This window comes from Corvus hawaiiensis, chromosome 2 (genome assembly GCF_020740725.1).
Source record: "Corvus hawaiiensis isolate bCorHaw1 chromosome 2, bCorHaw1.pri.cur, whole genome shotgun sequence".
NCBI lineage: Eukaryota > Metazoa > Chordata > Aves > Passeriformes > Corvidae > Corvus > Corvus hawaiiensis.
Window position 1 is genome coordinate 44,781,114 of NC_063214.1, and position 16,078 is coordinate 44,797,191.

Here is a 16,078-nt window from a genome sequence, read left to right on the forward strand (position 1 = left end):
AACATTAACTACAGCAACAAAACAGTATTATTCTGAATTAGAACTGATTAATATTACATTCATTTGACTCATTTCTGTTTTCTTTTGAAAAATCTTTTATAAAAAAGTGAGAATAACTGGTAGTGAGATTCTAATTACATATATACAAGAAATTAGATGTGTGTTCAAAGCATGGTAGATCAGTTATGTAATTGAAAGAAAAATAGTGCAAGGAAAATTAAGATGTGAACATGACACACAGTTTCATTCAAGCCAGGTAGAAATGCCAGTGAATATTTTGGACAGTGAAAGAATGAAATAAGTGAATATTTGGTTTTCGCAAGCAGTTCTCTGTCTTGTTTTTATTTATTTATTGTAGAACTGGATGAAGTTTTGTGACTGAAGATTTGTTAAATTCTCATTAAAAATATGCCCAAAGATGGCTGTTATTTTTGTATTAGTAATTTAGTGAAATGCTTCCAACATGTAAAATGAATTTCTTCATAAATTTTAGTGTCATAATTTTAATTATTCCTGCAAATATCCATTGTTTAAAAAATCAAAATTATAGAAAGTATCTGCATGCAAAGTAAATTGCAGAAATACTATAAAAGAACATGTTTGATTTAGCTTTACAATTGCATATAGCCATTATCCCTTTCATTGTCTAGATCAAGAAGGCTTTGGAGTTGTATGAACAACTGCGTCAAAGAATGGGTGTGGTTATCGTAGGTCCAAGTGGTGGAGGTAAATCCACGCTCTGGCGGATGTTAAAGACAGCCCTTGGTAAAACTGGCCAAGTAGTGAAGCAGTACACAATGAATCCCAAAGCCATGCCCCGGCATCAGCTGCTGGGCCGCATTGACATGGATACCAGGGAATGGTCTGATGGAGTGCTTACCAACAGCGCTCGGCGCGTGGTGCGAGAGCCCCGAGGTACGTCTGAGAGGGACTCGCAGATTGTTACACTGAAATTACTGAAATGGTTCGTTTTCGGGTACATCTTTATGTTGTGTTGCTATTTGTGGATAGCATAAGGCAAGAAAAACTGGTAACAATTGTAGCCAAAAGCCTCAGTACGTTCTTTACAAATTTTGTGATCAGAAAGCAAAAATAGGCAGCAGAAGATAAAGCATATGAGGAGTGCCTTCATAAAACTTCAAGTCGTAATGAAGAAAGGATAATAAATAGTGTTAAGATAGCAAGATGCGATATTTTTAAACTGTTTTTCTTGGGTTTGATATTTTATTTTTGTGTCTGGAAATAGATATTACTTCATGGATAATTTGTGATGGTGATATTGATCCTGAATGGATTGAATCTTTGAATTCTGTTTTGGATGACAACAAATTGTTAACTATGCCCAGTGGAGAAAGAATTCAGTTTGGTTCAAATGTCAACTTTATATTTGAAACTCATGACCTTAGCTGTGCTTCTCCTGCTACAATATCTCGAATGGGAATGATCTTTCTGAGGTAAGTCACGGGAGTATTACATACTTTTAAAGTAAGCAAATATATACTTACTTTTCTTGAAAGGTATTCTCAGGTGAAGGGAGCAGTTGGTTAGTTGCTTACACTTAGGAAGCCAATCACTGGGAAAGTTTCTTTAGGTTGCATATCCCTTCTGTGCTGTTTATTATAATTTTTTGACTTAAATACCTCAGATTTTTTCCAAAAGACATGGTGAATTCTTTATTGGAGAGCGCAAATACTGGTTAGAAATTGTTAAAGTATTTTACCAGACTTTTTCTGGAATTTTGTTGGTTTTTTAAAGCAGTCTATTTAGAGATATGGGTGCCTTATATTTATCTGAATCTTGTTTTGTTTTGACTTAGTGATGAAGATACAGATCTTAATGCTCTAATAAAGTCTTGGTTAAGAAGTCAGCCTGAAGAATCCAGATACAACCTTGAAAACTGGATTGGGGACTATTTTGAAAAGGCTTTAAACTGGGTTGTAAAGAAGGTTAGTAAATGAATACTTAATCAAATTTCAGCTTCTGTTAAGTGTGATCCATTTTTCTAGTTTAGCACTGAATAGATCATTCAGATTAATGTTTGAATTGTAAGTAAAAAACCCAACTCAGTGCTTTTTTGATAGAATTATAGAATTGTAAAATATCCTGAGTTGAAAGGGACCCACAGGGATCATTGAAGTCCAGTTCCTGCTCCTGCACAGGACCACCCCAAGAATCAGACCATGCAGCTGAGAGAGTTGTCCAAACTTCTTGTACTCTGGCACGCTTGGTGCTGTGACCACATTAATGATGCTGTTTCCTTAGTATGCTTAATTCTGGAGCTATTATAATAAGGTCCCAACAACTGATCACTGTGCTTAAAAGTTTTGGAACATTTAATACCATTTTAACTAGTAAAGACAGATACTAAGTTTCACAGATTTAACATGCATTTCATTGTTCCATACCAGACATTTTTCTTTATGTTTTCAGAGATCTGAAAGACTTGAATATGTAAAAGAAAAGAAAAAGTGAAGAAATTATTTTCTAGATTGATGTTATTGTCTATCACAAAAAAAGATGGCTAAAATTTGCCAAGCTGCACAGTGTACACTGAAGATTGTAATAGGTTGAGGAAAAATGTAATGTCATATCTGGGGAAATATTTTGACTGTTCAGAATGTTAAATTCAAACAGCTTCCACTAATCTGTCCTGAATTTAAGTATGTAACTTTAGCTCTCTAGGATTCTACTCAAAACCTTGACTGAAAAATGTTTTAATAGGTGAAAAGTGGTACGTAATTACAATATTTAAAAAAAGGTTAGTCCAAAACTTTGTGAATTATCTGGATTCTGGGACTCTGGGATGTACATCATAGTAATTGTTCTGCATATGCTAGATTTGCTGAGGGATTCTAGATGCTTCCCAGACTCGCCTTCTGGAGGAGTTGGATTCACCTTGATCTCAAGTAGCTTATGTGCACAAAACATTTTTTAGGAGACTTCCCCACTGCTGTGGCCAGTGTGCTACTGTTTGAGACCTGCATTGTCTCCTCCTGGGGTACATATATGGTCCTGTTGTGTTGTTCTAATTATTTTTCCTCCTAGTTATTTCATTCATGGCATTGTTCCTGAGGCTGCAAATTCTCTTTGGTGCTAAAAAGCAGAATCTCTAAAGATTCTGTTCAAAAGAAAGGTTTCCAGTATACAGTTAAGTTTATTCCTTATAGATTCTCAAGATCTGTGAGGAAAGTTTTGATTGCTTATCCTAAATTACATGAACTCAGAGTCTGGAGTTAAAACCTCCAAATCAATGCTTAGACATAATTTAATGCCAAGTGAATTTTCTAGAACAATAGCAATGTTGAGATCTTCCATCATTTGTGAAAATGTCAAGAAGAAATGAGTAATAATTGCGTGCTAGCAACACATCACATTTATATTGAGGAATATATTTAAATCTACTACAACTTTCAATTTACAGAATGACTTTGTGGTAGAAACAAGTTTAGTTGGAACTGTGATGAATGGACTGTCTCATCTTCATGGGAGTACTGATCGTGGACAGTTTATTATTAACTTGTTACGTGGTCTTGGTGGCAATCTCAACATGAAGTCACGACACGAATTTGCAAAAGAGGTAATCTCTGTGCTCTAATTTGATTTTAATTTGTGTTATCTGTAGAGAAGTAGCTGAGAAGTAAAGGAATGTTTTATGTGTCACTGATGCATTGCATCTGTCCCAGATAGCAATCCTTTGGTTCTGCACCAAGAGATTGTGAAATACCTTTGTCCATGCTGCTTAGTGCAAGGACTCACTGTAGCAGGCTGTGTTTGTATATATGCATTGTATATGTAATTCAGATTTATTTTTGTGGGTTTTTTTCTGTTCAGAATACTTGAAATAATAATAGGACTTTGCACCTCATTAGGAAGGTATTGTTAGGGCATTACACTGAGGTTATATATTGTATGCACTGGAGTGAGGTTCTGTCTCTGTGAAGATATTTGAGAGCACAAGGGCCAGGCTAAAGTTTTGGAAAACTGTGTGGGTGTACTGGTTCATAGTGGCTTGAGAATGCTGACCTTGGAGATAGTTATTTCCACAATTACACTTGGGTTTTGTGTTGGAGAGAGGGAAGTAGTTCCTTCCAAAAGACAGCAATGAGCTATAATATATATACTGGGCAATTGGTAAAGGTTTAGACTCAGCTCTAGGAATTAGTTATTCATGCATGTGAATGAGTTATATCATGATTCTTCTTATTAGGTTGCCTAATAAAAAAAAAAGTAAAGCTTTCCTAAATACAATTTAATTTAATTTCTTTATATTATGAAAACTGGAAGAGTAGTATACTATTTAGTTAAGGACTTGATCATAAAGCATATGCATGATGTGATTGAATTTTCAAAGGCAGCCTCAAACTATCAAGTCGAAGAATTATATGTTTGATTTTACATAAGTATTCTTTAAACTTTCTTTAGACTAGCTTGAAATGGTAGATCTTGTTGTTAGGAGTATGGATTTAACTGAAGTTTTATTTTTATTTTCTTTAAAGATCTTCAGTTGGGCACAAGAGTCTCCTCCTGATCCGAGGAAGCCCCTGGACACATACTATGACACTGACACTGGAGAGCTAATGCTGTATCAGCTGAAAAAACCTGAAAATCTGACAGCTGATGACTTCAATAATCTCCAAACACTTCCTGTCATCCAAACCCCTGACATGCAGAGAGGTTTAGATTACTTTAGACCATGGCTAGATATTAATAATAAGCAGCCATTTCTTCTTGTGGGTCCTGAAGGATGCGGAAAGGGGTAAAAAATAGTTCCTATTTTAAGTAAAATATACTTCTAGTTGTTTGACAGAATTTTTAATATTTTTTTATAATGCTTTTAAGATATGAATTTCTGATAGAATATGACTGGTTTAGGTCATTAATTAAACAAACCTTTTGTAGTGGCAAATAAGTAAATTCTTATGAAGTTGTACACGGACAGTTCAGACTGTCATTATGCATCTAAGACATCTAAATGTGGCTTTTAGATATGAAACAAGATTTTTGGACAACCAACTGTCATGGAGCAACAGCTTAGAGGCACGTGAGATCCAGTCTCATTTCAAGAGGCTCTAGATGCCTTGTGTGGGCAACTGAGTTTAGCACATCCTGTTGCCTTTATTAGATTCCTTATTTAGATGGCTTGGGTCACTGCAATCAAGGTATTAAATTAACTGTTTTGTGCAGCTGTATACACTACATTTTCATTGAATTTTGTGAATGGAAAATGTTACAGTTTTAAAGGCAAGGATGTTGAATTCAGCAAACCTCAGCTCCACCTATTCCATTAATACAGGATGTAGTATGTGCATTTTAATTCAAAATCTATAAAATATCTTTGGATACACAGCATTTTAATTTGTTTATGCCTATATGTATGTACTGTTTGCTTTTCTAGGATGCTGCTTCACTATGCATTTTCTCAGCTCCGTTCCACTCAGATTGCTACCATTCACTGCAGTGCGCAGACTACTTCTCAACATCTTCTGCAAAAATTAAGTCAAACTTGCATTGTAATCAGTACAAACACTGGGCGAGTGTACAGACCAAAGGACTGTGAAAGGCTTGTTTTATGCTTAAAGGACATCAATCTACCCAAACCTGATAAATGGGGAACAAGCACTCTTGTGGCTTTTCTGCAGCAGGTGAACACTTATGTCTATTATTTATAAAGGGACTCAAGTATACTGGATATAATTTAGTGTATGTAGTAAGTACTTACATCAAATAATTTCAGAGTTAAAATCCTGCATCTGAGTTTTGTTTGTGCTTTAATAGACTATGTAGGTGTCAGCCAGAAATAAGATACCACTTTCATTTGGCTTATATTTATAAATAAATAAAGACAATGATCATCTTAATGAGTTACAATGCAGTAGACATATGAATGACAAGAAAATTGCCAGGAGTAGTCAGCATGGATTCACCAGGGGCAAGTCATGCTTGATGAGGGGAGGAGAGTGAATATAGTCTACCTGGGCTTCACTAAGACCACTGATGCTGTCTCCCAGAAGATCCTCACAAGAAAAGCTGTTGATCCAAGCTGTGTAAGCAGATAGTGAGGTGGGTTGAAAGCTGGCTGAAGAGCCAGGCCCAGAGGGTGATCATCAATGGTACAGAGTCTACTTGAGGCCAATATCTGTTTAATATCTTCATTCATGACCTGGACAGTGGAGTCCTGCAGGTCTGCAGCTGACAGAACTGTGAGGAGTAAGACACCTCAGGCAATTAAGAAAGCAGAAATAATGGTATACTTCTCGCTATTTTATTTTATTTTGTATGATACTCTGTTGACTTTCTTTTAATGAAGTATTTATTTAATTATTAAAGGTTCTTACGTATCAAGGATTTTATGATGAAAATCTGGAGTGGGTTGGTTTAGAAAACATCCAAATTGTGGCTTCCATGTCAGCTGGAGGAACATTAGGAAGACATAAACTTACCTCCAGATTCACTTCTATTGTTCGTCTGTGTGCAATTGAGTAAGTATATGTAAATTAGTCTAACTCTGAGAACTCAGAGTCAGCCTCTCTTTATAAGGATGTCTTGTCAATTTAGTCTTTATGCAGATGTAGCTGTTCTAGTCTTTCATCTTTTCTCACAGTTTGTGATTGTCAGATTTGGTGCTATTTGGTGCCTCTTGGCACCAGAGTCCAGCTAAGAGGAATCTACAGCTGCCTGTTGATAATGAAGTGTTTGAAATGTTTCCTGTTGGATAATTTTGCTTCCAGTGAACTGCTTTCTGCAGCTTTATATTAAGGTGCTGTTTGTTTAAAAAGTTAGAGAAATTGAAGTTTATTTGTTTTTAAGTTTGACCATATCAACATATGTATTTAGAAAATTTCTGAGAGAGGCCTATTGCAATAAAATGATAATTTTACTTAGCTTCTGGATGGAAATGCTAGTCAATGAAATTTCTCAGTAATTGTGTATATAAGTTTAACTCAGTTTTAATTAAATAGAAAAAGTCCATAATGATTAATTTTCTTCCCTTTTTTAGCTATCCAGAAAGAGAACAACTGCAAACTATTTATAGTGCCTACCTGGAACCCGTACTACAGAAAAACCTGAAGAATCACCCTGTTTGGGGTTCTTTACCAAAAATACATCAACTAGCAGGATCTATGGTTCAAATCTATGAACAGGTATGGAAACTGTTTTTCTTTCTTCAAGGAGATGGAGAATTCAGATATTTTATTACAAATAATTAGCTTTTGATATTAACAAGCAAGTAAAAAGGTTTATCAGTATTAAAATCTAAGTTTATATATTTTTAATAAAGTTGATACCAATTTTGGAGCTTCTTACTTTCAGAGAATCCTAGGTGTTAGAAGCAAGCCAAGTAAGCAGTAAGTGCTCCTGCTTTCCCACAGATTTATTTTAGGATTTTGGCCCGCATCTTAACACTTCTATACTTTCAGTTCCTGATTTACAAAATGTGGACAGTAGTGTTTTCCTACTTAATGGATGAGGAAACAGTGCAACAGATTGTTGTGTGCCCAGTTGTTTATGGATGATGTTATGAACAGAGAAGGAGATACGAGAGTGGAGTCCTTTACAAACATCAAGGACTACCTACTAAAATTGTATACTGTTAAAAGCAGGTGTTTAGAACTGGACACAAGTTCATTTTAGCCTCCCACTTGGAATTTTATGGACTTCTATCTAGCAAAACGCTTGACTCCTTGCTTTTCTTAATGAGTACATAGCCTTACTGGGGAAGGTACTGTGTGGTGCTTGCTGTAGAATATATGTAGGAGCTTGCTGTAGAATGTGTGAATATCCCCATCCAGGCAGAAGCATGATACAAACCCAATCTTTATGACTGGAATGTGAGTTTAGTTGCTGGCCAGCATGCACCTGTTAGCAGGAGTTTCATATGACATTATCCATGTATTCTGAGAAATACGAGTTTAAATCTCATTCCACTGCAATCAAATAACTGATGAAAGCAGCTATTCTTTAAATTAAAGATGTAGTTGTAAATTCAAATATCCACTCTGGGAGAAGAGTAAGTATGAAGTATTTTGTTGTGAGAAAGCATTACTAATTTAGGTAGGTTTTAGTGAGAAAATGTTAATAATTTAGGTAGGTTTTTATTAAATTTCAGTATTGCCTTTGCATATCATATTTGGTATTGTTTTAAAAAGCTATGTATTTTGTCTAATAATACTGCACTAAAAGTCCTAGGTGAGATGTGCAGTAGTTTCCATCAAAGATGAAAACAGAAAAAACCAGAAAAAATGTTCTGAGGAAATCTTTCGTGGTCAGAATACAAGACTTAAACAAGGAGTGCATTCATAAAATATCTAAATATACACCAACTAGAAAACTAATTTATCTGGTACCTTAGAAAAAGTGCTTTACATTTTACAATATCACTTTTTTTCCTTCCCTTAACTCCCGTTTTTAGGTACGAGCGAAATTCACAGTGGATGATTACAGTCATTACCTTTTTACACCATGTATTCTTACTCAGTGGGTTCTTGGTTTATTCAGATACGATTTAGAAGGTGGTAAGTCACTTGCTTGGCTTTCATTAATAAAGCAGTTCTAAAATGGCCTAGATTATTGCTGATGTCAGTCTTACTGTTGGCTCCACATGTAACTCATTGATCTTTTTAAACTGTGGACTGTCTGTAACTCAGTAGAGGGAATAAATGCTTGACAGTTCATTCCATAACGTAAAAGTAAACAAGTTTTAAAAAATCTAATGATGTTTTAAAATATGTGTGGGAGCTGCTACTTAATGTTTTAAGGGAAGTTAGTAGGTTGGGACTGCATTCTTACTATGGGAACTTGAACTATGCCCCCTACTCCCCACTGTTTTGTTCTGTGTTTTTTTGATTTGTGTTGGGGTTTTCTTGAGCATATATGTTGTTTTCTGGATTCCAAGAGCCTTGCCCCTCATGCTTGTCCTGCTATACTTGGTTGTATAAACCTGGTTTATACACATCATTCATAGGCTGCTTTCTAATCTTTTCTTTTTTTTTTTTCCTAATCTTTTTGTCTCTGAAATTGGTATTATTACTAGATCACGAGCAATACTCGTATTTTAGCTCTTACATTGATTAAAAGGCTGCATAGAGGGTTGCTTAAAGAGGATAAAAGTCATAAGAATGTTGTACTTCATTTCCACTTACTTTCTGGGACTGACAATCAGTGAATGGGTGATCTCAGCCCATTTAAGGAGTTCTTAGTTGTATCTAGTGTTGTCATATGCATGTGTGTAGGAACCTAGAGTGCCGAGAATATTTCTCTTCCTGTTTTTAAGGGTTCTTACCCCCTGAACAACACTGTTTTAACCTCCAACCTTGGAAAAAATTACCGACGATCAGACAAGAACTAGAAAATACAGTGGTGTGAATTAGGTGATAGATTACTCTGTAAGATTGTCACAGGGTGAAAAATATAGAGGTTTTGGGCTTCTCTTTGTAGTAAATAGATAAGAGTAAAAAATATCAAAATGGAGGATTGTTGTTGTTCGCTAAACCTTCTTCTCCTTCTTCTACTACTCCATATTCTGCAGTAAAAGTAGTTTGGAATGATTGGATAGAGAATTCTGCAGGTCCTGCCCGTGTTACTGAATAATTGGTAGGAAAGTGAAAATAATACATGTTTTTAGTAACTATTGGTTAAATTATCTTTAAAAGGCCGTGTAAATCTTGATAATTAGATTTAACTCCTGCTTTCTGTGCTCTATGCTGTACCTGGGTCACGCTAGTGGCTCTGTTCCTCTGATTAGACTTAATAAACAACTGTCCGGCAGCATTGAAACTCCAGGAAAAGTCTCAGTTTATCTTTGAAACTCCTTGCAAGGACTTCTAGAAAATTCTTTCCCATCAGGAGGGATTTGATTTATGGCACGGTTCAGTGTCACATGTGCTTTTCCAGTGATGAACAACACAGCTTGTTAGTTACTTACCTTCCTTTTTACTTTTGTGAGGAATATTTAAGATTTGGAGTCTCTAGTGGCATTTTCTAATACATACTTTGCTATGCATGTTTTGGGTATCTATTCTTATTTTAGTATTTGTTATCAGTCTTTCTCTTTCCATTTAAAAATGTCTTCTGGATTTTCTTGGTTTTATTGCCTGGAAAATTGACTTTTAATTTTAACTTTGTGTGCAGCACCTTGTTCAATTTTGTTAGAAGCTGACACTTGTAATAGAGAGAACTTGTTTTAATAGAATATATTTCATTTCATCTTGTCATGATCCATAAAGATATTATTAAAAAACACTTCATAATGTTTGCTTTTTCTCTTATTTCTTCCTTACCGATGATCTCCTGCTGGTATGTAATTTCTCTTGCTCATTTTCAATTTCATATTTTGAAATAGAAATTTGAAAATTTATTTTAAATATATAAAATTAATTCTCTCCTTAAATTTTGTAGGTTCATCGATACAAACTGCAGACTTTGTATTGGAAGTTCTTGCTTATGAAGCGCGTCGCTTGTTCCGTGACAGAATTGTTGGCATGAAAGAACTTCATGTATTTGATAACATTTTGATCAAAGTGTTTCAAGGTGATTGGGGCTCAGATGTTCTGGACAATATGGCAGGTGAGCCCTTTGAAGCGTACCGCACAAACTTGAAATAATTGTTTAGGAACTATGTAATCAAGCAAGATAGCATATGAGTTGAACATAGAAAGTTTTGAATGTTTCCTTTTATTTTCACAGATACCTTTTATGTAACTTGGGGAGCTTGTCGAGAGGCATACATCACACCAGGACAGGCACTGCCACCACATGGGAGGCCACTTGGCAGACTAAACTCAACAGACCTGAAGGATATTATTCAAAAAGTGAGACATGATTAAAGAATATACACTGCAGGGGTTCACAGCAATGATTCTAGACAGTTTTGGTGAGGAGTAGTAACATGCGAGCAGCAGGTTTATGGTGGGGGCTGCTTCTTGTTCAAAGAGTCATCATTTGCATTTGGTGAAGCGAGGGAAGACTTGTGCAGGCAGTAGGAAGTATCATGTAGCAAGGTTGTTTTAATGAAAGGGCATCAGTTGCATTTGCTGCTGATTTTCAACAGTTTGTTGAACCAACATTTTGACAAACATTTATGTCCATATATGTTTGTATATTGTTTGAGTATCTAAGTGTTTTATTAAATGATTACTTTTCAAATTTGTAATTTGGTAACATAGTTTTTATTTCAAGAGATGCAAATGGACTTTTTGGAGATCTGGCTCGCTTTTAAGCAGTAAAGTACAAAAAATGAGCTTGATGAGGAAACGCAAACATTTTAACTCTTCTAGGCTATGTGATTTTTAGGATGAGAGCTTTGAGATCATCACCCTTGGTCATAGTGTTTGATGGACTGCTCTTGCAGATGGGACTCTACTCCCTCTACCTAAGTGCCAACTTGTTACCAATACACTGTATGGGAAATGGTGAAATTCAATAGTCCCAGTAAGCGGGGAGTTTGTTGGTATTGGTTTTTTTTTGACTACACAGTTATGTTAGGCTTCAAAGATGAGGTTTTAATAAGTATAACAAGGTCAGAATTTAATTGTAGGATCTGTTATTGTGTGTTTCACTAGGAACTTCCATAATCTGCAATTATGCAGCAATTAGGTGCCTAAAACACTCTCCTGAGTTATTAATGAATTAATCTGTAGTCAGAGACACAGTTCAGACTTTGTTCTGGTCCATTATTCAATTTTAATTAGTTCAGTGGTAGATTCCTATTTCAATATATCAAAGACTTTCAGGGTGTTATGGTGCTGGGTGTAGAATATGTTCATTACTGATACATTCATTACTCAAAAAGGGTATGTGAGGTGTATCTAAATTCTGTCACAAAAATAATTTGTTTGGAATGAAGACCAATGTGGTCTCTAAAGCTTTTAAGCCCTTCTTTTCTAAATGTTTAAATGTTGGATGTTTTCATATCTCACTGCTTTTATTTATTACTAGTGATCCGATTTTTTTTTTCTCTTTTTTTAAAATAGGGCATCATTCATTATGGACGGGACAAAAAAGAGATGGATATTTTACTGTTCCACGAAGTCCTCAGTTATATGTCCAAAGTGGACAGAGTGCTAAGTTTCCCTGGAGGTTCACTTCTTTTGGCAGGACGGAGTGGTGTAGGTCGTCGGACAGTTACCTCTTTAGTCAGTCATATGCATGGAGCTGTGCTGATTACTCCCAAAATTTCCAGAGGTTATGAGCTGAAGCACTTCAAAAGTGATCTTAAATACGTAAGTCACTCAGTTTCTTCTATTTTGTAATGCTGTAGGTGTATGTTAAAGAAAAGAAATTTTGAATGACGCAAAGGGTTGTGTGAAGAGAGATTTTAAGAGAAGAAAAATGACAGTCTAAATGAAAGAAGTAAGTTTTTAGAAGTTCTCACTCCAGATGTGTATACTGTTCTTTATAGTAACGAACTGAAACTCCACTTTTTGGAACATCTTGAGCTCTTTTTGAGTGTTATAGAACTTAAGAGGTTTATGTGAATATTGGAAAGTCTTTTTCATGTATATATTTCCATATTGATATATACTTTTATTTTCTGTCTCTACTATGATCCACCAGTTAATAGTAGTTGAATCAAATAAAATCTTAGTGATTGATGAAAGTGTACATATTATTTAAAACCAGATGCAAACCTTGAATCAAGTGTTTCTCATTGCCTTCAGCAATGCTAAAGAGTATTCTAGATCTATGACTACACAAAAGAGTGATACCATTGAGTCATATACATAAATATACTCTATGAAAGAGTCTGTTTTAATTATTTTTTCATTACTAAGATGCGTATCTAGGCAAAGTGTTCTTTATAATTGATACATAACTGCATCACCTAGAAATCTTTTGTAAATATATAATAGTGTAGATGCTGTGGAGAAAATATGTATGTAATACGTAGTCAGAGAAAGGTTGTGATCCTTGTCAGTCCCTTCCAACTCAGGATATTGTATGATTATCATTCTCTTATGATCAATACGTATATTCTATACACTGAGATTTAAATGTCTTCCCTGCTTCTAGGTGATGGAGCTTGCAGGCATTGAAGCACAGCAGGTGGTATTGCTGCTCGAAGACTATCAGTTCATTCATTCCACATTCCTGGAGATGGTCAACAGTTTACTGTCCTCAGGTGAGTCAAGTCCAAAGAGATTATGGTACTACTTATACCACACAGAATTAGCTCAATGAGGCAGAATTAGATGATGTTTTCTAACTTTATGTCTCTATCAGAAGGTTTAGGTAGCTTTCTATGCTGTTTTAGCTAGAGTCCTTCCACATGAGAACCTGACTCAAAGTTCACTTAGCTGTCTTTTAACCTACCCTATAGTACAGGTGCTTTCAGTTCCTCTAACGTGTTTCAAAGGACTTCTTTATAACAGGGTAACCACAAAATGAGGATGCATTCTACTCTACAGCTTCCCTTCTATAATAAAATTAAAAATTGAGAGGTTTCCAATGCTTTACTAGGTTGTATAGACTGAGGCCTTTACTTAAATGAACACCAGCAGAGCTCACTTTCCTGAAAGCAGTGAGATGATAAATAACAATAACAAAAGTGACTTTATTTTACTGTCCAGTTCTGTTCCTGAATCAGAGAGAGGATCACTGAAGGACTGAGTCTAACTTACTGCATGTTTTTTTTGGAACTGCAGTAGTTTAACAGCTGATTGATAAGAGCCCCAGATTTTCCTGTCTCTCAGGTGCAACCTCAAATCTACTTACAGTATCAGATTTCCATTATCCAGTATCAAATCTTTGTCTGAGGATCTAGGTGACTACTCATTTTCATGTTCCTGTGTCCTGGTGTATTCACGGTTTGGTTTGATTTGTTTTGTATACAGTATTGGGTCACTGCCTTTGGGTAGATTTGAAAGAGCTTTTTTCAAACACATTTCAGCAATATGAACAAAGTAGACTGTTAAATAGAATCACTGTAATTTGTTTTTTTGTTTTCATGATCTCATGAAAAAAATGATTAAGTACATGGGATAATACTCATGAAAGTATACAGGTGAATGCTACCATATTTGAATTCTCTATACAGAGAATTCAAGGGAACCCTTCAGAGGAATTTAAAGAATTATAGTGTATTTTATCTGACTTAAATTCATTCTTGAAATAGGAGAAGTTCCTGGGCTGTATAAAATAGAAGAATTAGAACCATTGCTATCTCCTCTGAAGGATCAAGCTTCGCAAGATGGATTTACAGGACCAATTTTCAACTATTTCACATACCGTATGTCAACAGAGTTATAATTTATAATTTGTTATGAAGTTACAAAAGTGGTATAATAATGGACAAATAATTTCTAACATGGTCCTTCTATTGTGTGCAGTTTTTGCTTTTAGTTAGTTATTAAATACCAGGCAGGAATAATGATATCTGTGATATTTGAGGGCATAGAATCTCAAATTAAAATTTATTTTTCTGTCTGAAATTTTGTATTGATGAATGTTCAACAAATGTTATTAAATCTACTGTTGAAAGTAATTAGAAGGAAGAAAGCTTTTGTTCCCTTTATGTTCTGGTTTGTATAGCTTTTATATCTATCTAGTAACAGAGATTTTTTCTATTTGTCAATTATACCAAGAAATCACTTTGGCTTCTGACTAATCATAAGCAAGTTTACAGATAGGTTTCTTAATTATTTGTGTTTCTTCCTTGGCTCAACAAGAAGATTAAATAGTTTACAAATAAATCAAGGAATATGGCTGAAAGAATACAGTCTTAGTAGCAGGCCATGGAACTACTTCTAATTGGTTTTATTGTTCTACCTCAATTGGAATGAAAATTAGTGGTACCTATTTAAATACTGTCAGCTCTCCAGAATTAAAAAATACACTGTAGTATATGTAACGAGAATTCATGATACTAAATAAGGTTCTACTTATAAACATTCCTGTCCTACTGTGATTTGATGTTTTAGGCTCTTTTTTTTTTCTGAAATCACCTTGTGATAAGTATTTGAAAGAAAGTAAATTATGTTGTATTTGTTATAAATCTACCATCATGTAGTCAGATTGTTATGTACTAAAAATTTAAAATGTTACATTTTCTTAGGGATCCAACAAAATCTGCATGTTGTCTTGATCATGGATTCTACCAATTTAAATTTCACATTAAACTGCGAAAGTAATCCAGCACTATATAAGAAATGTCAGGTTTTGTGGATGGAAGCCTGGTCAGATGACAGTATGAAAAAGGTAAATTTTATTAATTGTGACTTATTTAAATTAGTATCTCTAAATATAACTGAGCTCTGGTGAGTAAGGTCAAGGTATTTAAAGTTGTGAAGGAATAATTATCACTGTACTTAGTTAATCCATTTTTACGCTCTTACAAAGACAGAAGATTCCGCAGAACAGTTGAGTATTATTAGCATTGTTATTTTAGCAGTAACATTATGTTTTGTTCTCTCTGTGGGCTGACCTGAACAACATGCTGACTGCTATGACTCTGATCAAACACAGCATTTAACAACAAAATACAGACTACAAGCAAAATGTTAAAGGCAATTGTATTGGGTTTGTGCAGCGAGGTTTTGGTGTGGGGGTTGGCCTTCAGGGGTGACTTCTGTGAGAGGCTACCAGAAGCTTCCCCCATGTCAGCTGGCTCCAGGAAGATGTGCTGCCAGCCAAGACTAAGCCCAGTGCTGGCAGTGCCTCTAGGATAACATTTAACAAGTGGAAAGAATTTACTGTACAGGAGCAAATGCAGCTAGAGAAAGGAGTGAGAAAACATGAGAGAAACAGCCCTGCAGACCCCAGGGTCAGTGCAGAAGGAGGGGCAGGAGGTGCTTCAGGTGCTGGAGCTGAGATTCTCCTGCAGCTCGTGGTGTAGACCATGGAAGGTCTGCCCCTGCAGCCCATGGAAGTCCACAGTGGAGCACAGATTCACCTGCAGCCCATGGAGAGCCCCATGCTGAGGCAGGTAGAAGCACCTGAAGGAATCTATGACCGCGTGGGAAGCCCATGCACATATATGCATGTGCTTGTCACACAGAGCTTGTTGCACAGAACAACACAAACAGAACCTCTAAGCACTAACATAAACAGTACCAATGCAGCATTGCCATCATCCTGTTCCTCT

The 16,078-nt window shown here is 35.5% G+C and overlaps 1 protein-coding gene across 6 annotated transcripts in view; it reads left to right on the plus strand.

Moving 5' to 3' along the window:
• The window catches only part of DYNC2H1 (dynein cytoplasmic 2 heavy chain 1), a 154,859-nt gene that overhangs the window by 31,638 nt on the left and 107,143 nt on the right, over positions 1 to 16,078 (plus strand). For 5 of the 6 annotated variants that reach the window (XR_007201599.1, XM_048294660.1, XM_048294661.1 and 2 more), the window contains exons 38-52: positions 651 to 915; positions 1,247 to 1,454; positions 1,817 to 1,946; positions 3,422 to 3,577; positions 4,497 to 4,756; positions 5,396 to 5,642; positions 6,328 to 6,479; positions 6,998 to 7,142; positions 8,411 to 8,513; positions 10,396 to 10,563; positions 10,684 to 10,808; positions 11,970 to 12,218; positions 13,009 to 13,117; positions 14,111 to 14,224; positions 15,050 to 15,192. Coding sequence is in view for 5 of the 6 variants with exons in the window: in XM_048294660.1 (XP_048150617.1) it covers positions 651 to 915; positions 1,247 to 1,454; positions 1,817 to 1,946; positions 3,422 to 3,577; positions 4,497 to 4,756; positions 5,396 to 5,642; positions 6,328 to 6,479; positions 6,998 to 7,142; positions 8,411 to 8,513; positions 10,396 to 10,563; positions 10,684 to 10,808; positions 11,970 to 12,218; positions 13,009 to 13,117; positions 14,111 to 14,224; positions 15,050 to 15,192 (2,574 nt within the window). In the remaining variant the exon portion in view is untranslated. The remainder of the gene's footprint in view (positions 1 to 650; positions 916 to 1,246; positions 1,455 to 1,816; positions 1,947 to 3,421; positions 3,578 to 4,496; positions 4,757 to 5,395; positions 5,643 to 6,327; positions 6,480 to 6,997; positions 7,143 to 8,410; positions 8,514 to 10,395; positions 10,564 to 10,683; positions 10,809 to 11,969; positions 12,219 to 13,008; positions 13,118 to 14,110; positions 14,225 to 15,049; positions 15,193 to 16,078) is intronic. The other variant, XM_048294658.1, reaches the window with a different exon arrangement.